The sequence below is a fragment of the Hypanus sabinus genome, chromosome 14, assembly GCF_030144855.1.
Source record: "Hypanus sabinus isolate sHypSab1 chromosome 14, sHypSab1.hap1, whole genome shotgun sequence".
Taxonomy (NCBI): Eukaryota; Metazoa; Chordata; class Chondrichthyes; order Myliobatiformes; family Dasyatidae; genus Hypanus; species Hypanus sabinus.
The window spans coordinates 791,901-818,690 of NC_082719.1; the positions used below are offsets into that span (position 1 = coordinate 791,901).

Here is a 26,790-nt window from a genome sequence, read left to right on the forward strand (position 1 = left end):
TGGGGCAGATGCTCCTGACGACTGCTGCTGGCTATGAGGATGTCGTCCAAATAGATGAACGCGAAGTCCAGGTCCCGTCCCACCGCGTCCATTAACCGCTGGAACGTCTGTGCGGCATTCTTCAGGCCGAACGGCATGCGGAGGAACTCAAAAAGGCCAAACGGGGTGATGAGAGCCGTTTCGGGGACGTCGTCAGGATGCATCGGGATTTGATGGTACCCTCGGACGAGGTCTACCTTGGAGAAGATCCGTGCGCCGTGCAGGTTTGCTGCAAAGTCCTGAATGTGCGGCACAGGGTAGTGGTCCGGTGTGGTAGCCTCGTCCTGAGGAGCAGGGCTTTGAATTCCGTGTACTTGCCGTCTGCCGGGGGCGACTGTACGAACTCCGCGACCTGGGCCGCTGTGTCCTGGTCGAGGGAACTCACCACGTAGTAGTAGCGGGTGTCTTCTGAGGTGATCTGGCGAACGTGGAATTGGGCTTCAGCTTGCTGGAACCATAGGTTTGGTCGCTGTGTCCAGAAACCCGGCAGTTTCAACGAAACCGCATGAACAGAGGCGGCGTCGGTCATTTCTGGTCCAAAAATCGTTTCGACTGTCGGGATCACCGATTGTAGCGGTGTGCTACACGCAGCGCTAAAATTACGACACGGAGTCGGTAACTGCAGTCGAAGGAAAAAACTTTATTCGAAATCCTCAGCCTCACTTTTAAGCCTCCCTCAACCTGCCCCCCCGTGGCGCAGAGGCTCCAAAGCTCTGTGCTCGCAAACCCCCGTAGGCTATCTAATTGTGAGCCGGTTCGGATGTGCCAGGAAATGGGTCGCCACAGTACCACAAAACCAGACCATTTTAAAACAGCCCAGTCTTTAAGAACACAAAGAAAGGCAAGATTTAGCAGCCTGTATGTATGCAGAATCCATTGTCTCTCATCCAAACATCTGGTAGTTCACCAGTGCACTGCTCATCTCCATCCCAGTGGTTGCATTAAAGTTTTAAAAATTAAAGAATACTAGCATATTAACGCTATTCTCCTGATCACCAAATTATTAGAAATACTGTTATACAAAAGATGCTGGAGGAACTCAGCAAGTCAGCCAGCAACAAACAATCAATGGTTCAGGCCAAGATAATTTATCAGGACTAGAAAGAAAGTGGGGGGAGGGGTGGGGAAGAAGCAAGAATAAGGTGGGGCAGAGTACAGGCTGGCAGGTACTGGGTGAAACCAAAGAATACGTACACAACACTGGAAGAACTCAGCAGGCCAGGCAGCATCCGTGAGAAAAGAGTAGCCAACGTTTCGGGCCGAGACCCTTCACCAGGAATAGGTAGGGCCTATCTCTGTTACTGGGCTTCGGCCCTCTCATCCCCCCCCCCCGTTCCTGATGAAGGATCTTGGCCCGAAACATTGGCTACTCTTTTCTCACGGATGCTGCCTGACCTGCTGAGTTCTTCCAGCGTTGTGTACGTATTCTTTGATCCACAGCATCTGCAGTTGTATTTTTGTGTTTTGACTGGGTGAAACCAGGTGGGGAGGAAAGAAGGTGTGGAGGAGGGCAGGATAAAGTAAGAAGTTGAGAGGCGAAAGGTGGAAGAGGTAAAAGGTATTTAATTGGAGAGAACAGTGGACATGGAAGAAAGAAAATGAGGAGGGGCAGGTGAGGAGAAGAGTAACAGAATGGATAATGAAAAAAGAGAGAGGAGAGAGAAATTACTAGATGTTAAAGAAATTGACCTTAATGCCATCAGGTCGGAGGCTATCCAGATGGAATATGAGGTGTTGCTCTTCTAACCTGAGTGTGGCCTCATTTTGGCAGTAGAGGCAGCCACAGACTGATACATTAGAATGGAAATAGGAAGCCGAATTGAAATAGGTGGCCGCCTTTTACAACGGATGGAGCAAAGGTGCTCGCCAAATAGTTTCCCCAATCACAATGGATTGCACTACAATGGGAGCCACCATTATGTGCTTGACAACCTTGCAGGTGAAGTGTCAAGGCAACTGGAAGGACTATTAGTGGACCTGAACAGTGGAGAGGGAAGAGAGGTAAGAGCAGGTGTAGCATCTGTTCCACTTGCAGGGATAAGTGCCAGGTGGTAGATCCGAAGGGAGGGATGAATGGCCAAGGGAATCACATAGAGAGTCATCCCTACAGAAAGCAGTGAGTAGGAGTGGGAAAGGAGGGTATTTGCCAAATTGCTAACTCCTCAAACTCCTAATAAATTAGAGCCAGTGATGTGTCTTCTTTATGATTGTATTAATGCACTGGGCCCAGAATAACAATATTAAGACCTTTAAGATGTTGACATCTAGAACTTGAAGCTGCTCATCCTTTCCACTGCTGACCCCTCAATGAGGACAGGTCTGTGATCTCCCAACTTCCTCTTACTTAAGTCGAGTGCAAGGTTGTTGCTGCAATACCACTTAACCAAGTGAACTATCTCATTCCTATGCGCCTCCTCATTGCTACCTGAGATCTTACTAACAATAGTGGTGTCATCTGTGAATTTATAGATGGCATTTTAGCCATACTTGGCTACACAATCATGAGCATAGATCAGAACACAGGATTAAGTACGTACCCTTGAGGTGTGGTCTGCATTGATTAAATATTTGAGATACATCATAGAACAGGCCCTTCTGGCCCTTCAAGCTGTGCCACCCAGCAATCCCCAATTTAATCCAAGCATGATCACAGGACAATTTACAATGACCAATTAACCTACCTACGCAGTCACAGGTAAAACATACAAACTCCTTACAGGCATCAGTGGGAATGAGGAAGAGATGTTATTACCAATCCATACTGAACATGGTCTCCCAATAAGGAAGTTGAGGACCCAGTTGCAGAGACTCAGGTTTTGAAGCTTGGTGATTAATACTGAGGGGATGATGATGTGGAACGCAGAGCTATAATTGATGAACAGCAACCTGATGTATGCTTTGCTATTGTCTAGGTCAGGGGTCAGCAACCTTTACCACTGAAAGAGCCACTTGGACCCGTTTCCCACAGAAAAGAAAACACTGGGAGCCGCAAAACCCGTTTGACATTTAAAATGAAATAACACTGCATACAACGTTTTGTTTTGCCTTTATGCTATGTATAAACAAACTATAATGTGTTGCATTTATGAAATTGATGAACTCCTGCAGAGAAAACGAAATTACATTTCTGCATGCAACAGAAACATTTTGAACTCCGAAAAAAAGACGTTAGGTTAAAGGTTACTTTTAAGTAAAATACTCAACGTCTATTTGAGTCCTTCTTGTATTTATGAAAAACGCCAAACTTAAATTTGCCGCCAGCAGCAAATCAAAAATAACATCAGCCAGCTGTCAGCCTGAAAAATAAAAGGACTATTTCACTGAACAATGAAAACATATGAATATACGTAAAATAATAGGCAATTAAAATATTTATCATACTTGTTCAGGTTGACTCACACCTGACAATGCAGTCGTATTCAGTAGGGATGGATCAATGCTTAGGGGAGTGACCGAGAAGGATAATGTGTTTTTTTCCTCTCTGAACTCACAGAAGCGTTTCCCAAACGATGTTTGCATTGCGATGATTGCAGAATGTCGTGACATTGTCGTGACAATGTCGTGACATTGTTTGAACTCTCTCAAATTGGGCAAGTGAGACAATGTGCCTTTCTGTAAATCTCTGGCAAGCAACGTCAACTTGCGCTCGAATGCCAAAACATCCTCCAACATGTGCAGGTCTGTATGTCCTTACCCCGTTGAAGAGCTGTGTTCAGCGTGTTCAGGTGCGCTGTCATGTCTACCATGAAGTGTAGCTTTTCCAGCCACTCTGGCTGTTCCAGCTCAGGAAAGTTGAGCCCTTTGCTGCCCAGGAAAGTTTTCACTTCTTCCAGACACGCGACAAAGCATTTCAGCACCTTCCCTCTGGACAGCCAGCGATAAAAACATGTTGTAGCGGTTGCTACACGCAGTCAGTAAACTGCAGTCAAAGATAGCTTTATTCGAACTAAACAGCCTTGCTTTTAAGCCTCCCTCAACCCGCCCCCCCCATGGGCGCGGATGCTGCAAAAGACACGTACTCACAAACCCCCGTAGGCTATCTCCCTTAGCCTGAACGCTGGCTAATTGTGAGCCGGTTCGGATGTGTCAGGAAATGGGTCGCCACAATGTCTTAATTAGATTGTACAAGATCACCATAATCTTCAAATTTAGATTTACATTTCAAAAACTAACAAACTAACATAAAATACATTTTAATTAAATACTGACCATGTAGCGGTGTGCTACACGCAGCGCTAAAATTACGACACGGAGTCGGTAACTGCAGTCGAAGGAAAAAACCTTATTCGAAATCTTCAGCCTCACTTTTAAGCCTCCCTCAACCTGCCCCCCATGGCGCAGAGGCTCCAAAGCTCTGTGCTCGCAAACCCCTGTAGGCTATCTAATTGTGAGTCGGTTCGGATGTGCCAGGAAAAGGGTCGCCACAACCAATTATTTCCCAAAGTAACAGGGAGCCGCAGCACAGACGTAAAAGAGCCACATGTGGCTCCGGAGCCGCGGGTTGCCGACCCCCGGTCTAGGTGTTCCACAGGCAATGTACCAACAGCCTTCTAAATTGTTGGTGCCTCTGCATGCTAGTTTGCAGTGACTTCAAGACAAGGATAAAGTGATGTCTTTGAATGTCATTTCATAAACTTTCAATATTTGCTCTTCTGTTATGTGGGCTGAAGTGAATGACATTGCAAGTTTCCTATAACAGATTCCATCCGTCACATTCTCATCCAATCACCTGGCTTAAAGCCTTAAAGGCTATTTACATCCTCTTCCCTGTCACAATTGCACCTAGTTTTGTATCATCAGCAAAAGTCCACTCAGCCAAATTGCTGACAGAGGTTGGAATAGCTGAGATGGAAGTATCAATCCCTGTTGTCCCTGGCTGATTACTGCCCGACAAAGACTGAGTTAGTCTTGATCTTTGCTTTCTGCCTGTAAACCAAATCTTAATTCTTTGCCTGTGTGTTATCCCTATTTCCACATGATCTAACCTTACTATTCACTCTTAGCAGAGCTTGGCTGACAAGGGATATTGAGGATCTGGTCAGGAAAGGGAGGCATTTGTTAGGTATAAGCAGCTACCTCTTGAAGAGAAAAGGGTTGCAGAAGTACATTTGAGAAGGAAATTAGTTGGACAAACATGGAGCCATGAAGTAGTCCTAGCAGATAAATGATCACCTTAAAAAATTCGCTAAGTAGGGTAGACAGCTAGTCAGTCACAGAACATGAATAAGGTATTAAATGAATACTTCTCATCTGTACTTACTAGAGGGAAGAACATGGTGACCAGTGAAAACAGGGAAGAGGATCTAGAGCACATCAACGATACAAAAGGGGTAACATTGAAAGCCCTGAAATGAATAAAGGTGGATAAATCCCTGGGATCAGATAAGATGCACCTAGATTTTACAGGAAGCAAGGGAAGCACTTGCTGGGGCTAAGATTTTTGTGATTTTGTTAGCCATAGGTAAAGAACCCCAAGACTGCAGGACAGTTAGTACTGTGTCTTTATTTAAGGAGAGGGCAGGGGTAATCCAGCGAACTACAGACTAGTCAGCCTCATTTCAGTGGTGTGAAGATTGGAAGGGATTCTAAGAAACATTTATTTGCAATTCAAAAGGCATGGAATAATTAGGGATAGTGAGCATGACTCTCCACATGGGAAATCATGTCCTGTCACTCAGAATTTTGAGGAAGAGTTTCAATGAAGGTAGGGTAGTAGATGTTATTTATGGTATTATTGACATGCTTCCACATGATAGGCTGGTCCAGAAGGTTATAGCACATAGGATCCAGGCTGAACTACCAATTTTTTACAAAATTAGATTGGTGATAGGAGACAGAGGGTGGTAGTGGAGGATTGTTTTTCCAGCGGTGTGCAAAAGGGACCGTTGCTGGGTTCTCTGTTGCATATTAATGATTTCAAAGAGAGGTGTCAATGAAGTATAGATAGATTAGACAGCCAGAATCTGTTCCCCATGGTAGAGTTGTCTAACACTGAAGAGTATAAGTGCAAGATGAGATGGGTGTGGTTTAAATTTTTCACAAAGAGTAACTGCTATCTGATTTGCTTGAGGTGCTAGTGGATGTAAGAACACTAACATTAGTTAGAGGCAGCTAAATAGGAGCATGAATGAGCAAGACAAAGAGGAACATCGAATTGATATAGGCAAGAGGAACTAGCATAGATAGGCATGCCATTTTCAATGCTATACAACTGTGACTTGATCATCTGATCATTCTGTAAATAAATATTCACTGGTTCACCCCAGTCCCTTCTATAATTAACATCTTCAGAGACTTCCCTTTCATAGGTTATGTCTTCCCTACTTCTGTTTAATCTTTATGGATGGAGTTGCCAAATAGTAGCCAAGAGATGGGGTTGAGATTGCAAAGGGAGTTGGAGAGGGCATGTAATAAAGATAATGACACAATGCTAATGGGTGACTTCAATATACAAAGGGATTGGAAAAATCAGGTTAGTGTCAGATCATAAGAGAGGGACTTTGTTGAATGCCTACAAGACAGTGTTTTAGAGCAGTTTATGCTCGAGCCTATTCGGGTAAAGGCCATCTTAGATTGGGTGCTGTGCAATAAACCCTGATCTTATCAGGGAGCTTAATGTAAAGAACCCCTTAGGAGGCAGTGATCATAATATGATTGAATTCATACTGCAATTTAGATGGAGAAGCACAAGTCACATGTATCAGTATCACAATGAAATAAAGGGAATTACAGAGGCATGAGGAGCTTGCCCTGGTGGATCGGAAGAGGGTACTGGCAGAAATAATGGCACAGCAGAGATGCTGAAGTTTCTGGGAATAATTCACAAGGCGCAGGATAGATACGTCCCATAGAGTAAGAAGTTCTCAAATGGCAGAGGTAGGCAACTGTGGCTGACAAAAGTAGTTAAGGACTTTATAAAACCCAAGGAAAGGGCATACAGGGTAGCAAAAGTGAGTGGGAAGTTGGATAATTGGGAAGCTTTGGAAATCCAACAAAAGGCAACTAAAAAAACCTACAAGGGAAAAGATGAAATGAGGGCAGACTAGCCAATGATATAAAGCAAAATACCATAAGTTTTTTTCAGTTATATAAAGAGTAAAAGGGAGGTCAGAGTTGATATTGGACCAATGGAAAATGATGCTGCTAAGGTAGTAACAGGGGACAAAGAAATGGCAGATGAACTTAATGGGTACTTTGCATCTGTCTTCACCGTGGAAGACACTAGCAGTGTGCCAGAAGTCTGTAAGGGCCAGGGAGCAGCAGTGAGTGCCATTGCTCTTACAAAGGAAAAAGTGCTAGGCAAATGGAAATGTCTTCAGGTGAATAAATCACCTGGGCCACATGAATTAAGTCCCAGTCCTAAGAGAGGTTGCTGAATACATAACGGATGATGCATTGGTCATGATCTTTCAAGAATCACTTGATTCTGGCATGGTCCCAGAGGACTGGAAGATTGCAAATGCCACTCCACTCTTTAAGAAGGGAGGAAGGCAAAAGAAAGGAAATTATAGGCCAGTTAGCTTAACCTCAGTGGTTGGGAAAGTGTAGGAGTCTATTATTAAGGATGAAGTTTTGGGGTACTTGGAGACAATAAGTCAAAGTCAACATGGTTTCTGTAAAGGGAAATCTTGCCTGACAAATCTTTTAGAGTTCTTTGAGGAAGTAACAAGCAGAGTGGACAAAGGAGAGGAAGTGGATGCCATTTACTTGGATTTTCAGAAGGCGCTTGATTAGGTGCCACACACAAGTCTGCTTAACAAGATAAACTCCTATGCATTACAAGAAAGATACGGGATAGCAGAACAGCTGACAGGCAGGAGGCAGTGAGTGGAAATAAAAGTGGCCTTTTCTGGTTGACTGCTGGTGACTGGTGGTGTTCCTCTGGGGCTAGTATTGGGACCATTACTTCTCACGTTGTTTGTCAATGATTTGGATAATGGAATTGATGGCTTTGTGACAAAGTTTGTGGATGATACAAAGATTGGTGGAGGGGTAGGTAGTGCTGAGGAAGCAATGCGATTGCAGGACTTAGACAAAATGGAAGAATGTGCAAAAAAGTGGCAGATGGAATACAATGTTGGGAAATTTATGATTATGCATTTTGGTAAAAGGAATAGTGCAGACTATTGTCTAAATAGAGAAAAGGACCAAGCAGAGGGACTTAAGTGTCCTCATGCAAGACTCTCAGAAGGTTAATTTACAAGTTGAGTCTGTGGTAAAGAAGGCAAATACAATGTTGGCATTTATTTCGAAGGGAATAGAATATAAAAGCAAGGAGCTAATGCTGAGCCTTTATATGACAGTAATCAGGCCACACTTGGGAGTACTGTCAACGGTTTTGGGCCTCTTATCTCAGAAAAGATGTGGTGTTATTGGAGAAAGTCCAAAGCAGGTTGAAGAGGATGATTCCGGGAATGAAGTGGTCAACACATGAGGAGTGTTTGGCAGCTTTGGGCCTGTACTCACTGGAATTTAGATAGGGTGAATGTGGAGAGAATGTTTCCTATGTTAGGGGTATCCAAAACTAGAGGGCACAGCCTCAAAATTGAGAGTTGACCTTTTAGAATAGAGGTAAGGTCGAATTTTTTTAAGCCAGAGAGTAGCAAACCCGTGGAATGCTCTATCACAGACAGCGGTGGAGGCCAAATCTATGGGTATATTAAAGGCGGAAGTTGATTATTTCCTGATCATCAAAGATAGATGCATCAAAGGATATGGCGAGAAGGCAGGTGTATGTGGTGAGTGGGATCTCAGGGTGGAGCAGACTTGATGGGCTGAAAGGCATAATTCTGCTCCCATGTCTTATGGGCACCTCCTCTTACTTACCCCTTGAAAATGATCCAACTAAGGAGCACCAGGCCATTGTTTCCCATACCATCACCATCCTTATTAATTCTGGGGATCTCCCATCCACTGCCAGCAACCTCATAGTTCCCTCAGCCCTGCACCTTCCATTTCGACCTCCTACCCAAGATCCACAAACATGCTTGTCCAAGTAGACCCTTTGTTTCTGCTCATTCCTGCCCCAATGAACTCATCTCTGCATAACTCGATTCAGTTTCATCCCCCCGGTTCAGTCCCTTCTTACCTATATCCATGACACTTCACATGCTATTGATCTTTCCAAAAATTCCAAGTTCTCTGGCCCCAACCATTTTACTTTCACCATGGATGTCCAATCCCTATATACTTCCATTCCCCACCAAATGTCTCAAAGCTCTCTCATTTCTTTCCGGACACCAGACCCAACCAATTCCCCTTCACCACCACTCGCTCTCCTCCATCTGGCAGAGCTTGTCCTCACCCTCAATAATTTCTATTTTGGTGCCTCCCACTTCATTGAAACAAAAGGTGTAGCCAAGGGTCCCAGCCATGTCTGCCATTTTGTCAGCTACACGGAACAGTCTATGCTCCAAGTCTACAGTGGCGTCACTCACCAACTTTTCCTACACTACACCACCGACTGTATTGGTGCTGCTTCCTCCACCATCAACGCTGCCTTCAACCGCGTCTCTTCCATTTCCACCCCATCCTCCTGCCACACCACCAAGGAGAGCATTTCTCGTCTTCATCTACCACCTCACCAGCCTCCGTGTCCAGCACATAATTCTTCAGAACCTCCGCCATCTCCAACAGAATCCCACCACCAAGCACTTCTCCACTCCGCCACTTTCTGCTTTCCACAGAGATCACTCCCAATGCAATTCCCTTGTCCATTTGTTTCCCCCTTCTGATCTCCGTCCTGGCACTTATCCTCACAAGCTGAACAAGGTCCCGTATGGGAGGTTAGTTAGGAAGATTCAGTCACTAGGTATACATGGAGAGGAAGTAAATTGGATTAGACATTGGCTCAATGGGAGAAGTCAGAGAGTGGTAATGGAGGATTGCTTCTCAGAATGGAGGCCTGTGACTAGTGGTGTGCTACAGGGATCATTGTTTTTATCTATATCAATGATCTGGATGATAACGTGGTAAATTGGATGAGCAAATTCGCTGATGAGACAAAGACTCGAAGTATACTGGACAGTGAGGAAGGTTTTCAAAATGGTCTGAAAAATGGCAGATGGAGCTTAATACAAACAAGTGTGAGGTATTGCACTTTGGAAGAACAAACCAAGGTAGAACATACAAGGTAAATTGTAGGGCACTGAGGAGTGCAGTAGAACAGAGGGATCTGAGAGTACAAGTACAAAATTCCCTAAAAGTTGCGTCACAGGTAGATAGGGTAGTAAAGAGAGCTTTTGGTACATTGGCCATTATAAATCAAAGTATTGAGTATAAGAGTCGGAGTGTTATGGTGAGGTTGAATAAGACATTGCTGAGGCCAAATTTGGAGTATTGTGTGCAGATTTGGTCACCTAATTACAGGAAGGATTTTAATAAGGTTGAAAGAGTGCAGAGAAGGTTTGCAAGGATGTTTCCGGGACTTGAGAAACTGAATTACAGAGAAAGGTTGAATAAGTTAGGACTTTATTCCCCGGACCGTAGAAGAATGAGGGGGGATTTGGTAGCGGTATATAAAATTATGATGGGTTATAGATAGAGTGAATGCAAGCAGGCTTTTTCCACTGAGGCTAGGAGAGAAAAGAAAACAGAGGACATGGGTTAAGGGTAAAGGGGGATAAGTTTAAAGGGAATAGTAGGGGGGCTTCTTCACACAGTGTGGTGGGAGTGTGGAATGAGGTGCCAGATGAAGTGGTAAGTATGGGCTCACTTTTAACATTTAAGAAAAACTTGGACAGGTACATGGATGAGAGGTGTATAGAGGGATATGGTACAGGTGCAGGTCAGTGGGACTTGGCAGAAAAATGGTTCAGCACATCGACAAGAAGGGCCGAAGGATCTGTTTCTGTGCTGTAATGTTCTATGGTTCTAATTACCATTTCCCCTGATTATGTGATGGATACACAGAGTCATAGACTCTTATCGCAAGGAAACAGGCCCTTTGGCTGACCAAATCCGCATGAGTAATGCTACCCAGTGAGATGTTCCAAATTGACCCCCTTTTAGCCCATAACCCTCTAAACCTCTCTTTTCCATGTGTTATGTAGGTGGCCATTTATTATGGGTAATGTGCCCACCTGAGCCCCCAGATGAGGCAGGAAATATGTTCCAGATGCTGGGAGAGTCCAGTACCAGAGGGCATGGTTTGAGAATAAGGGGTATTAGGACAGAATTAAGGAAAAACTTCTTCTCCCAGAGTTGTGGGGGTCTGGAATGCACTGCATCGGAAGGCAGTAGAGGCCAATTCTCTGGATGCTTTCAAGAAGGAGCTAGATAGGTATCTTATGGATAGGGGAATCAAGGGATATGGGGACAAGGCAGGAACTGGGTATTGATAGTAGATGATCAGCCATGATCTCAAAATGGCGGTGCAGCCTCAAAGGGCCGAATGGTCTACTTCTGCACCTATTGTCTATAAGTGCTACACTTGCTCCCGCTCCTCCTCCCTCACTACCATTCAGGGGCCCAAACAGTCCTTCCAGGTGAAGCAACACTTCACCTGCGCGTCTGCTGGGGTCATCTACCGTATCCGGTGCTCCTGGTGTGGCCTCCTGTACATTGGTGAGATCTGACATAGATTGGGAGACTGCTTCGCCCAGCACCTATGCTCATTCCACCAGAAAAAGCGGATCACCCAGTGGCCACCTATTTTAATTCCACTTCCCATTCCGACATGCCAGTCCATGACCTCCTCTACTGTCGCACTGAGGCCACACTCAGATTGGAGCAGCAACACCTTATATTCCGTCTGGGTAGCCAGTAGCCTCCAACCTGATAGCATCAATGTCAATTTTTCAAAATTCCAATAATGGCCCCCCCCCCACCATTCCCCATTTTCTCTTTCATCTTACCTGCCCATCACCTCCCTCTGGTGCTCCTCCCCATCTTCTTTATTCCATGTCCTTCTGTCCTCTTCTATCATATTCTCCCTTCTCCAGCCCTGTATCTCTTTCACCAATCAACATCCCAGCTCTTTACATCACCCCTCCCCCTTCCAGTTTCACCTATCACCTTGTGTTTCTTTCTCCCCTCCCCCATCTTCTAACTCTGAGGCTACACCCACACTACGCCGTATAAATTCGTAACCAAAGCTTTTTCTCTTTGTTTTTACCCTCCGTCCACACTAAAATGGCACTTTCGTCCCCCGAAACCGGAGTTTTTCAGAAACGCTTTCCAGGGTGGGTATTTTTGAAAACGCTGCTCGGGCAGATCAGTGTGGACAGGGTAACAGGAGACTTCTGAAAACACTGTCAGATGGCAGCGCGCTATTTCATTGTTTTCTTGAACGCAACCTAACAATTTCAGAACAGACGGCAACGAGACTGAAGCCAGAAGAGTTAGAAATGTACTCACCAAATACTTTGACCCATAACTTACTGAATAAATAAGTATACTCACTTTGCCCTGTTTTCTGTCCTTGCTCGTATGAAGATGGTTTAGTATTTATGCAAGTACTTCTCTGACAATAGATGTGTAATAGCCTAATGTAACATTGTATGGAAATACAAGATAACACTGATGCAGACATGTTTTATACATTTAACAAGGGGCTTTATTAATGCAACAGAGTTAGTCAGTTTTTCAATGTTCGTCGTCAGCCCGGTCATGAATTCCCTGTCAGTTGCCTCCTTTCACTCCAGTATTTGTTTTTTTTTAATTTTAAGTTCTCCTGCGCGAGAGCCAACAGCTGTCCGTCATTTTAAGTTTTTCTAGTCTGTAACTACACAAACATGCATTTTTACGGTGAGATTCAACACCAAACATGTTGCTTGTTTTTGATAGATGTGTCCTGCGCATGCGCAGCAGGAGATTCGCCAAAATCTGTTTCAATGTGGATAGAGATATTTTCAAAAACGCATAGTGTGGACACCTATCGTTTTTACGCGAAACCGGCGTTTTCAAAATTATCCGGTCTAGTGTGGATGTAGCCTGAGTCAGTCTTGCTGAAAGGTCTCAGCCCAAAATGTTGACAGTACTCTTTTCCATAGATGCTGCCTGGCCTGCTGAGTAACTCCAACATTTTGTATGTGTTGCTTCAATTCCATTGCCTTTTTTCCTGGTGTTTTGCTAATTTATTTTTCTTAATAAATTCCAACATTATCCATGCTATGGATAAGTGACTAAAGAAAATCAGTAGTTCCCAATTTTTTTACTCCCTCCATTCTTGAATAGCAGGTTCACATTCCAGACCATCTCTGTACATCCTACACTGAACTTGTAATCTTCAGATTTATTGATTTTTAGCCTCTTCAACATCTCTGTTGCCATTTCTTCACTAATAATTCTTCATTCATGTGAACACTTATTTCTCCAGTATTTCTGGATTTTCTAGCATCTGCAGAATCTCATGTTTCTGGTGGGTCATTTATTCCATGAAAACAGACAAAATATTTGTTTGTTTTCTACCATTTCCTTTTCCACTATTACAACTCTACCACATCCCCCCCCCATCTGCAATACATATATGCCTTTACCAATTTTTGTTTTAGTATTTTCCTTTTACATCCTAATATAAGGTGGTAATTGGCATCACAGAATGTGAGCAGTCCAATATCACTAGCTAGCAACAGCTGGTGGAGCTTGAACTAACCAAGTAAAATTAAATCAACATTTACTTTGGCATATTGTATAGACCAGTTTAGATTATATTAAACTCCTCCTAAAAGGTGTCACTGTTTTAAAATTACAATAAATATTTACAATATGAAATGTATTTGATAAAATGTTTCCTTCTTTGTACACAGTACTTTAGCATTGTATGCAATTGCATTTGGATTGGTAAAAAAATAAAGTATTACAGGCTCTCTAGAGTCACATATCATTGGTTTTATCCCATTTAGGTCAGCATCAGTTATGCTCTGGAACCAATAGTTGCGTTACCCAGTGCATTACAGACCTATTGCAATGCAAAAACCCCTGGCCTACTCCCCATTTTCTACCCTTATAGCACTAGGTTTACCTTTCAAATATTGTCTTGATGTGGCGAACAGAAAACAAAAGAGACTGCAAATGCTTGAATTTAGAAGAGTACTGCATCTGAGGAGGCAAGCACCTAGCATTCTGTTTATCACATTGCTCTGCCCTCTTTTCTTTCTACAGTAACTTGGAAGACAAAAGGAATCCTCCCCTTATTGCAAGATAATCAGGGGGCTGCGTGCAGCTCCACACTCCAATTTAAGGAAGGACGATCCTGCACTGAACACAGTGCACAAATGGTTGAGTAGATCATTTTCTGGGATTGAGGGTTGGCACAAGAATGATGGGCCTGTAATCTATTGAATAGTGAAGAATGAGTGATAACCTTAATGGAAAATAGATCACTCTTACTCAGCTCTGTGCTGAACTGATGCTGCAGCCTGCTCTGATGCCTAGCTTCGTGGCTTTTGTAAAACTTCAGTCCTGCTTTTACTGTTGGCATGATTTTTTTTTTCTCTGCAAATTGGATGTTTGACAGTTTTCTTTTCTAAATGGGTTCCACTGGGGTTTCTTTGTTTTGTGGCTGCCTGTAAGGAGTCAAATTTCAAGGCTGTGTAATGTATACATACTTAGATAAGAAATGTACTTTGGGTGGATATATACAGAAACTCATCTACATTGATCCCATTTTTAAAATCTTCTCAGCAACTCTCCCAAATTCTGCTGCTCAGCAACATACTAGTGGCAATTTACAGTGCTCAACTAACCCACTGAACATCCCACTTCAGAGTGTGGGAGGATACCCATGTGGTCACAGGGAGAATGTACAAATGCCACACAGAGAACATCCAAGGTTAGGAATGAACCTAGGTTTCTGGCATTGTGAAGCAGTGGCTCTACCAGCTCCTCTACTGTGCCACCTGGAAGCTATCTAGAACGAGAGAGAGTGCAGTTTCAAAAGAAAGTAATCTACTTCTGCCCAATATTGTTGCTGTCGCTTCTTTCTGTGCCGTGTGGTGTATTGGGAAGCAACCTTGCTATTTTATTAGCATATGGCTGTTTCTTTTTACGAGGCTGAGTTGCTAGCTTGATGCTCAACCCAGCATGGACAGGTTGGATTAAAGGTTCTGAGGAAAAGGCAGGTAGGTGGAGATGAGTCCACGGTCAGATCAGCCACAATCTTTTTGTATGGCGGAGCAGATGGCCTACTCCTGCTCCCATTTTCTTATGTTCATGGATGGAAAGCATGCAAGGATCCAGCTGGATTCGAATCTGGGACCATTCACCTTGAAGTCCAGTGCTGATGCCACACCACCAGCCAGCATCAGCCTAGTATAAATTTCTCTTAAGAGGGCCAAGAATCTTTGAAATGTCTTCACAGACAACTGTGGGAGCTGGTATAATGGATATACTCAAATCAAAGTTTGACATTTATTTCAACAAGGGGTTCAAAGTGGCAGTACTAGCAACATTCACTAGATTAGTGGTCACCAACCTTTTTAAGTCCAAGATTCTCTACCTCGGCCTTAGTGAAAGGCGAGATCAACACCAGATCAATTAGTTACATGCATGCACACCGGGGCAGAAAAGACTAGAAGTAAAACCCTGCAACTGGGAAATAGAAATAATGTATAAACACCAGGGGTACTCACACATTTTTGCACCGCGGACCGATTTAATATTGACAATATTCTTGTGGACCAGCTAATGGTGGGGGGGGGGGGGGGTGGTGTGGTTAAACACAACCGGAATACAGCGATACTCGAAGCAGGTTCCTTATGTTCAGTCTCTTCCACATTTTAGTTTTCGCTGCTTTCGGCACTTAGCTCCTGTCCCACTTGTTCACGATTTTTCCGCTCACAAAACTCAACACATTTGTCTTTCGGTGCGGGGTACTTGGACTCAAGATAATAAAGCAGTTTTGAGGGCTTCATTGCCTCATTATACAACCTTTTGGCCCGAACTGCAGCTTCCCGCTCCCCCACTGCCTTGGCTAGGTGTGGCTGATTGTGGGTGGGATGAGAGAACAAGGTCACGGCTAGAGGTCCCCGTACCAGGGCCACAGCGATCGCAGTCCAGGGAGAGAGGGCATGCGCCCTCCCCGTAGGATCTATCGGCTGACAAAAGTTTGTTTCAGTAGATCACAGCGCGGTAGCTGCTCTGCTACTTACGAAACCCTGAGCTCGAATTAGGTCGTCTGCGAATATTTTAGCACCGGGTTCCCCACGAACATTCTGTGTGCTGAACAGGTTTAGAGATGGCAACCATCTGCCTGCGCTCCAGGCCAGTAGCAGCGGCATTTCCCGCCAGCCATGCGAGGAGGCCAGTGATCCCTGGCGAGAGGGTGTCACTGCGTTTAGGCGACTGATGACCTCGCGTGTATTCAAGTTCAACAGTGGGCGTGACAAGGAATGAGGAAAGGTGCAGCTGACTCATATCCTTTCCTTGCGGCCCGGTGGTTGGGGACCACTGAAGTACACTGTGTAGTGTGGGGGAGCTAAATGCATGCGCACTGGGCAGAAAGAACGGAACTAAAACCCCGCAACCCGGAAACAATCTCTCAACAGCATTTGTGTATTTTTTTTCTTTTTTGGGATCCACTGGGAAAGTCTCAAAGATCGACCAGTTGATCGCGATCGACAGGTTGGCGACCACTACACTAGATCAAAGGAAAAACTCGGTTTCTTATGTTCCTTTGTGCTCACATGTCCTAAACCTATATAAAATAGAACATTGATGGACAATAATTAAGCAATTAAGTCTTGGTTAAAGTGGTAGGCTCCAATTCTACCCAACTATTACCACGCTGTTCCCACTCAACAGCAAAGTTTCACTGCCTCCTCAATGAAATAGTATTGTGATCAATAAACTCTGTAGGACAATTACAATGCAAACAAGCTTCACCACTCAAACCAATGGAGAGGTAGTATATTAACAACACCAATAAACAAAAAATAAACCGTGGTTAGCCGAGCACTTCACAGTTCCAGCAACCTGGCTTCAGTTTCAGTAGCTGCCAGTAAGGAATTTGTACATTCTCCCTGTGATTGTGTGAGTATCCTCCCACGGACCAAAGACATCCATCCAGAGGTTGATTGGTCATTGTAACTTGTCCCGTGATTAGGCTAGGATTAAATCTGGGATTGCTGGGCCGGAAGAGCCTATTCTGCACTGTTTGTCAATAAACAAATAAATACAACAGGATACAGGTTATATAGATTAAGCTGTAATTATTTTACTGCACCACTAACAATGAGTATGCCAAAATGAGTTTTAAAAAATAATTGTCTATTTAATTGTAATACTAAGATTTGTTAAGTATGCTTGCTGAAAAATCTCAGGGTTGTAACTGGTGACATGTACATACTCTGATAATAAATTTCACTTTGAACTAGTGAATATATGTAAATTTGAATAATTATATCAAATATATTTGAATATTCATACAGATGATTATCCAAACATATAAACACCAAGGAAAATCACAGCTGGTACCAATCTTACTGTATGACGTCCACATACACAGACATACCATTAATGGAAGGAATACTAGATAAAAATGAGAGTTGAAACCTCAGCTAATTCCTCCCACCCCTACTCAGAGATACAGAAGAACAATTTCAGGCACACAGCAGTCACAGCTTGAGAAATTAATAGTTCTTAAATATACATGAAAATTTTTTTAAAAATGCTTTAAAGCAGCACAATTTAAAATGTACTGTATATTTTGAATGAGCAGTGGAATTCTGGACCAGGCGAAAGAGTCTGGACAGCACTGTGAGTTACCAGATTGTTCTTTCATTTCTGGGGTGACAATTGGAATCCAGCTCAGACTGCAAAATGGTCTCAGTTTGGTTCTTGTGAAAATTAAAACTAAAACAGATTTCAAAAGAGTAAGCTAAAGATAAATTAATGTAATGTTAAAAACATTGGACAGATCTAGCTTCAGAACTGTACCAAACTGTAACAATCCACTTCAGACAGACATTCGTCATTTCAATGAGCACATCTGCTCAATTACTAGTTGACAAAAATTATAAGAGTTGTAGTCTTCAAAAATATAGGATTGGTATTAAAAGGAAACTTGTCAATTAGTGGAAGCAATAAATGAAAAAAATTGTTGGAATTAAGGTAAAAAAAACCCTGTGAGATCAGTTATTGCATTATTGCACAAGAAAAAATATACACAGAAATGAGAAGCATAATCATGGGGCAGACAACTAGAAAAAGGAAGTTATGCAATATGATTGAATTTACCAGTAACTCAACAAGACTTATTAATGTTCCAATAGGATCTTAAACATTTCTCTACTATCTACAATCAAGCTTATAAAACTGATTTAGACTATTTAAATTATAACAAATATTTCAGGAAGTACTTCTCTAATTAAACTAGTTTTATACCAAAACACCAACACATTTTTGGATAATTTCTGCAGACCAAAAATACAGCATTATTTTGATCAAAAATTTTTGGGGGTGGGGCAAAAAAGACAATGACCAATTTCTTACTTAGTTCAGAAAATGCCCGAATAGAAACACAATAGTGCATTAATTGCATTGCAGTACGTGCATAATTTCACAAATTAGATCAGAGAATTCAAAATGTCATAAAAACCGTTTTTACTGTGATAATCCAACTTCGATTGATTAAAATAGTGTGACTGAACAGTAAAGCAATTAATTTTCACTCTGGTATATTTGTCCTCTGCCAAATCGGCAGATTAACACACAAAATGAAATTTTTTTTCTGTTACCCCAGCCCAAGTGACAAGTTTCTGAACTTTTAACAAAACCCTCTGCAGCCATCACCAACAAATCTCCCAACCTATAGATATTTCAAACAGCAAACTTCAATCAGTCTGCAACAATTTCCCCCCAACCCCACCGACTACATTAACTCGTCCATTCACTACCAGTCTGTGTATTTTTGAGGAACGTTTCCAGCCGCCAGGTTAAAGCTAAAGCAGAGTGACCGAGGATGTTAAAGCAGTTGTTGGTCATCCTGTTTACCTGGAGTGAGTGGCCATAGTGCAGAAAACAGCTGCCCGCGGCTTGCCATCAGCCTCAGAGACAGCTGCTCCTCAGGGGCTGAGACATCGCTGCGCCGCCGACCTCCAAGCGAAAAGGTTGAAGCTGAGGGGGTGACTGGTTCTGCGGCCGGGCCGAGGGGGCCAGCACATCGTGCGGCTGCGCTTCACTCGGTCACCGAGCCCAGCGGGCAGCGGCTCGGCCTGACGGGCTAGCCGAGCACCATCCGGGCCCTTCGCAAAAGGCAGCCGCTCTTTCAACCAGCCAGTCAGCGGCCGCGGGAGCCCGCGGTGACCCTTGGCCAAACCCCGCCCGCCCGCCCAGTGGCCCCGCTTGCCACGCGAGCAAATCAGCGTTGACTCCGCCGCCACGGCTGGTGCGAGATCGGTCCTTCACGACCCTTCACCGGTCCTCGCAGCCCCAGCAGTAATGGCTGAATCAACCGCTCTGCGCCCGGGGAAGTCTCGCCGGTGGCGGGCGGAATGGTGCAGTCCGCTCGCTTCCTTATTTGGGCATTATTCCATATTAGCGGCGGTGGGGAGCTTGTCCCAGCAAAATGGGAAGGGGTGGGGGGATGGGTAGTATGGGATAGCGTGATGGCAGGGTGGATTTGCAGGAGGAGCAGTGATGCAGGGAAGTTACGGGAGGGGGAGTAAAGCAGGGAGAAGGAGGGAGTGATGCACTGCTAATGCAGAAATAGGAGTGAGGCAATGTATGATGCAGGGAAGGAAGAGGAGGAGTGATGCAGGGACGCTGCAGGAGGACAGACTCATTTGTAAGGCCAGTGATGATGTGGGGGTGGAACTGGACTCTCTGACGGTGGTGTCTGAAAAGAGGATGCTGTCCAAGTTGCATGCCATCTTGGACAATGACTCCCATCCACTCCATAATGTACTGGTTAGGCACAGGAGTACATTCAGCCAGAGACTCACTCCACCAAGATGTAACACTGAGCGTCATAGAAAGTAATTCCTGCCTGTGGCCATCAAACTTTACAACTCTTTCCTCGGAGTGTCAGACACCCTGAGCCAATAGGCTGGTCCTGGACTTATTTTCACTTGGCATGATTAACTTATTATTTAATTATTTATGGTTTTATATTGCTATATTTCTTCACTATTTTTGGTTGGTGTGGCTGTAACGAAACCCAATTTCCCTCGCGATCAATAAAGTATGTCTGTCTGTCTATCGGGAAGGTGCAGGAGGGGTAGTGATGCAGACTTGTGGCAGAAGAGGAGGATGTGGAGACAGTACAGGAAGAGTGTGTGAAGTGCAGAAGTGATGTTGCAGGAGATGGAAGAGGAGGAGGAGTGACTCAGGGAAGGTGCAGCAGGAGGGGAGAAGAGTGATGCAGGGAAGCTTGGAGGAGGGGAACAATGCAGGAAGGCGCAGGAGGTAAATGGAGGGGATCTGGATTATGCAGTGAACCTACCAGTGATACTGTGATAGAGATTTACAAAGAATCTGCTGTAGTTCCATAGCGTGGTGCAGGGTTACAGGGAATGATAATTGGGTCAGATTGTCTTAATTATTAATGTTAGTCCTTCATCTACCACATTTTGTTTGCTGTCTGGGTTTTCAGCAAGATAGTGCCCTGCAATCAAAGCAAAGACTGGAGCTTCCAGAAAGCAACTACCTATTTTTTTCTACTAGCAGTTCAGTACAAAGCACTATTTTGTTCATTTAATCTAATCTCCCATACCCTGGGGCAGATATCTTTCAATTTAACTAATAATAATGGAGTCCATTTTTTACATATTATACAAGGTTAGTTTCAGAGTCATAGAAACCTACAACACAGAAACAGGCCCTTCAGTTCATCCAGTCTGTGCTGAACCATTTAAACTGCCCAGACCAAAGCCCTCCATGCCCCTCCCATCCATGTACCTATCCAAACTTCTAACTGTTATGTAAACATTGAATTCAAAATCACATCCACCACTTACGCTGACATCTCGTACCACACTCTCACCACCCTCTGAGTGAACACCCCTCATGTTCCCCTTAAAAACATTTCACCTTTCACACCCTTAACCCATGACCTCCAGTTGTAATCCACCCAGCCTCACTGTACAAAGCATTTACCCATCTATACTCATAATTTTGTATACCTCTGTCAAATCTTCTCTCAATTTTCTACGTTCTGGGGAATAAAGTCCTAACCTAGTCACTTTCCTTATAACTCAAGCCCTCCAGTCCAGACATCATCCTTGTAAATTTTCTCTGTTCTCTTTCAATCCTATATGCATCTTTCCTGTAGGAAGGTGACCAAAACTGCATTTAATACTCTAAATTAGGCTCACTAATGTAATAAAGAATTTCAACATCCCAACTCCTGTACTCAGTACTTCAACCTATAAAGGCCAATGTGTCAAAAGCTTTCTTTACTACCCTATCTACTTATGATGCCATTTTCAATGAATTATGGACCTGTATTCCCAGATCCCTTTATTCTACAGTACTCTTCAGTACCCTGCCGCTTACTGAGTAAGACCTATCCTAGATGGTCCTTTCAAAGTACAGCACCTCACTTGTCTGCATTAAATTGTATCTACCAATTTTCAGTCCTTTTTTCCAGCTGGTCCAGATCCCACTGCAAGCTTCGGTAGCCTTCCTCACTGTCCATTACCCCCCAATCTTGGTGTCATCCACAAATTTCCTGATCTGGTTAACCACATTATCATTCAGGTTGTTGATATGGATGACAAAGAACAATGGACGCAACTAATGATCCTTGCAGCACTCCAGTCAGAGAGGCAACCATCTGCTACTGCTCTCTGGTTTTCAAAGCCAAAGTCTAATCTACAAACGTTTGTAATTTACTATCTCATCTTGAATGCCAAGTGACTGAAGTGCATGACAACCTCCCATGTGGGACCTTGTCAAAGGCCTTGCTGAAGTCCATGTAGACAACATCGACTGCCTTGCCTTCATCAACTTTGCTGGTAGCTTCCATGAAAAACTCTAGGATTAAACATGACCTACCATGCACAAAGCAATGCTGACTACCCCTAACTAGTCCTTGTCTATCCAAATACTCATATATTCCGTCCCTTAGAATGCCTTCCTACCTTCCAATAATTTTTGCACTGATGATGTAAGGCTCACTGGCCTATAATTTCCTGGTTTATCCTTAGAGAATTGCTTAAACAGCAGAAACACATTAGGTATCCTCCAATCCTCTGGTTCCTCACCTGTTCTTAAGGATGTTTTAAATATCATGCTAGGGCCCCTGCATTTTCTGCACTTGTCTCCCAAAAGGTCTGAGGGGACACCTTGTCAGGCCCTGGGGATTTGTCCAACCTAATTTGCCTCAAGACAGTAAATACCGCCTCCTCTGTAATCTGTATATAGAGTCCATGACCTCATTGCTGCCTCACTTCTATAGACTCTGTGACCATCTCCCAAGTAAATACAAATGCAATAAATCCTTTTAAGATTTCTCCCATGTTTTCTGACTCCACACACAGATTACCATTCTGGTCTAACAGAGGACCAATTTTGTCCCTTGCAATCCTATTGGTCTTAACATATCCGTAGAAGTCCTTCTTAGGAGTCTCCTTCACCTTGTCTGTTAGAGCAACCTCGTGCCTTCTTTTAGCACCTCCCCCGATTTCTTATATTTTCTCAAGTACCTCATTTGTTCCTACCTGCTTGTGCCCGTTATGTACCTCTTTTTTTCTCTTAATCAGGCCCTCAATATCTCTTGAAAACCAAGGTACTCAAACCTGTTATCCATACCTTTTATTCTGATGGGCGCATACAAGCTTTATACTCTCAAATTTTCACTTTTGAAGGCCTCCCACTTACCAAGTACACCTTTGCCAGAAAATAACCTGTCCCAATCAATACCAGCCAGATCCTTCCTGATACCATTAAAATGGGCCTATTTCCAATGTAGAATCTCAAACTGAGGACCAGACTAATTCCTTTCCATAATTACCTTGAAACTAATGGCAATATAATAACTGTGTTCCACTAAATAAACTTCTGTCACCTGCCCTGTCTCATTCCTTAATAGGAGATCAAGTAATGCAGACTCATTGGGACTTCCATGTACTGATTAAGGAAACTTTTCTGAACACATTTGACAAACTCTATCCCATCTAGTCCTTTTACAGTATGGCACCCCAGTCGATATATGGAAAGTTAAAATCACCTACTGTCATAACCTTATGATTCTTGCAACAGTCTCCAATCTCACTACAAATTTGTTCCTCTAAATCCTGCAACCTGTTAGGTGGTCTATAAAATAGCCCCATTAACGTGGTCAAACCTTTCTTATTTCTCAGTTCTGCCCATAAAACTTAACTAGATGAGTTCTCTGGTCTGTCCTGACTGAGCACTGCTGTGACATTTTCCCTGACTAATAACACCATCCCTCCCACTCTATCATGTCTAAAACAATGGAAGACTGAAATATTGAGCTGCTACTCCTGCAACCAAGTTTCACTAAAGGCGACAATATAATCATTCCATCTGTTGATCCATGCCCTGAGTTCATCTGCCTTTCCTACAATACATCTTGCATTGAAATATATGCAGCTCAGAACATTAGTCCCACATGCTCAACCATTTGATTACTGACTTTGTCTGAAGTCTTAACAGTATCTGTCTCCACAACCACTCAACCATCTATTCTGGTACTCTGGATCCCATCCCTCTGCAACTTTTAGCTTAAACCCCCCTCCCCCTGTGCAGCTCTTGCAATCCTTCCCACAAGGATATTAGTCCCCCTGCAGTTTAAGTGCAAACTGCTTCTTATGTACAAGTCCCACCTTCCCTAGAAGAGAGCCCAATGATCTGCAAATCTGAAGCCCTCCCTCCTGAGGTTGTAGAATTACATTTTGTTTGTCATATTTCTTCCCTCCAACATTAGGGGATTTTTAAAAATATATACATTCATTCAAGGATATTGGCTTCACTTCCCCAGTTGGCTTTGGTGGTGGCATTGAGCTGCCATTTTTAGCTGCATTCTAAGATAATTCATTGGGATTTCACTTTATAAGTTTTATTTATATTTAGATTTTTATTATAATGTAATCAACAGCACAGTTTTACAAAACAGGCAGAGTTCAACTGCACTCTAGATGAACAAGTCATCTCCACTGGTAGGAAGTGCCTATAAAATTTGATCAGCATTGTATGACCAAAACTATATTGCACCTTCTGAACCAATGACCTCTAACAGCCAGAAGGGGAAAGGCATCAGAAGTATGGCGATGCCACCTCCAAGAATTTGCCCTCCAAGCCACATACAATTCTGAATTGGAAATACCTCTTGTTAGATAAGATGGACACTTGATGTCATAATCTACCTCACCATGGCCTTGTAACTCGTTGTCTGCACTTTCTTTTGGGGACAAATCTCACCAATTTTCTTCCCATTTCACAATGTAACCACTGCTGATCTCTGAATTGTTTGTTGGCAACCACTGGCCTTTCTATACCTTTCTGGAATATCTGCTTGATTGCAAATACACTTGCCATCTCATTGTGGGTGATTATGACCACATGAATTTGAAACTATTGACACTTAGCTATTTATACAGCTGACATATATAGCTGCACCATACCTGCTGGAGGAACTGGAGTTCCAAATCCATCAGTTAGCTCAAGGAGTCCAGTGGCAGAGCTCAGTTTCCCTGCGATTCCCCAGCATTTACATTACGGATAAACTTTTCGCATTTTAATGGAAACTAGAGCTGTGGTGTATTCGGAAACCAACTGGAAGTAATAATTTAACTTTTTATGTGTTATTACTTATATTACAGATTTTTTTAACTTTTTGACCTTTTTTACATTTATTTCAATTGCTAATGCTTTTCATCATCACTGAATATTCTACTTGTCAGCGATCGACTAACATTTGATTTTCAGTTCGTTCTGCCTGCCTTTGATTTGGCAGTTGATCTCTTTATCACACTGCTTTATGCAGCAATATGAATTGAGTTTGATGTCTTTGAAGCACATGAGATAAATAAGAAGATATCTGAGATTAGGATATTGGGCGGTAAAATCTTTTTGTTGAGTCTCTTGGTAATTCATTTGATATTCAAATATTTGAGCTCAGCATATTGTCAGATCAAATACCCTCTCAATTTGCATATTTAAGAGAGGTTGTTCAAAGGTGTGAGATTGACAACAACCTGATCTCAACATGGACAAGACAAAGGAGATGACTGAGGACTTCAGGAAAACGCAGGTTGACCACTCTCCGTTACATATTTGCCCATCAAAGCAACAGGAGTACAGCAGATAGAATATCACTGGCTCTTCACACAACCCTGGAACATCTGGACAGCAAAGATGCATACATCATAATACACTATCAATTATAGCTCAGCATTTAACACCATCATCCCCTCTAAAGTAATCAGTACACTCCAAGACCTGGGCCTCAATACTCCCTTTGTGCAATTAGATCCTGGATTTCCTCAGTTGTAGGCCCCAGTCAGTTTGGATTGGCAAAAATATCTCCTCCACAATCTCCATCAGCACAGGAACACCACAGAGATGTGTACTTAGCCCCTGCTCTACTTGCTCTACATCTATGACTGTGTGGCTAAGTACAGTTCCATCACCGTATACAAATTTGCTGATGACAACACTGTTGTGGGCTGTATCAAAGGTGATGATGAGTCAGCATACAGGAGGGAGATTGAAAATTTGACTGAGTGGTGTCATAACAACTCAATGTCAATAAGACCAAGGAACTGATTGTAGACTTCAGGAGAGGGAAATCAGAAGTCGATGAGCCAGTAGTCATTGGAGGATCAGAAGTGGAGAGGATCAGTAGCTTTAAATACCTGAGTGTCACTACCTCAGAGAACCTGTCCTGGACCCATCATATAAATATAATTGCGAAGAAAGCACAACAGCATTTCTACTTCCTCAGGAGTCTGCAGAGTTTTGGCATGTCATTGAAAACCTTGGCAAACCTCTATAGATGTGTGGTGGAAAGTGTGCTGACTGGCTGCATTACTCCCTGCCACGGGAACACCAATGCCTTTGCGCAGAAAATCCTATAAAGGGCCGAGCACGGATAAAAACCTCCCAATGATTGAGCACATCTACGTGAAACATTGCCATAGAAAAGCAACATTCTTCATCAGAGATCCTCAACTCCCAGGCCAAGCTCTTTTCTTGCTGCTGCCATCAAGTAGAATCAGGTACATTCTACAAGAGCCTCAGGACTTGCACCACCATGTTCAAGAACATTTACTACCCCTCAACCATCAGGCTCTTGAATAAAAGAGCATAACTAGACTTATTTAAGGACTCTTTTTATCTTGTTATTTCATGTCCGTTATTTATTGCTATTAATTTAGATCTGCATTTGCACAGTTTGTTTACAGTCTACAGATCCTGTTTACAATTACTGTTCTATAGATTTGCTAAGTCTGCCCACAGATAAAGAACTTCAGGGTTATATGTGGTTACATGTAAGTACTCTGATAATAAATTTTACTTTGAACTTTGATATTAATAGCTCTTCCGTGGAAAGACTGAAGAGCACCAAGTTCATTGGTGTGCTCATAATTAATGATCTAACCTGGACCCACAACAACTCCTCACTAATCTTTCTGAGGAGATTGAGGCATGCAAAGCTCCCCTTCCACATTTTAGCAACTTTCTACGGGAGCACCATTGGAGCATCCTGCCTTACTGCATCATTGTGTGGTATGGAATTTGCAAAGCATGGAACTGCAAGACCGTATGAAGATAGTTAAAACTGCCAAGAGGATCACTGGGACCTCCCTCCCCCACTAATTGTGACTTCTCTCAGGAGTGTTGCAG

The 26,790-nt window shown here is 43.2% G+C and overlaps 1 protein-coding gene across 1 annotated transcript in view; it reads right to left on the reverse strand.

The window, feature by feature from the left end:
• The window catches only part of LOC132404517 (AF4/FMR2 family member 3-like), a 153,948-nt gene extending 134,493 nt beyond the window's left edge, over positions 1-19,455 (reverse strand). Inside the window, exon 1 of the mRNA XM_059988678.1 lies at positions 18,973-19,455. Within this exon, the coding sequence (XP_059844661.1) occupies positions 18,973-18,989 (17 nt within the window). The 5' untranslated portion in view covers positions 18,990-19,455. The remainder of the gene's footprint in view (positions 1-18,972) is intronic.
• Positions 19,456-26,790: the final 7,335 nt, after the last annotated feature.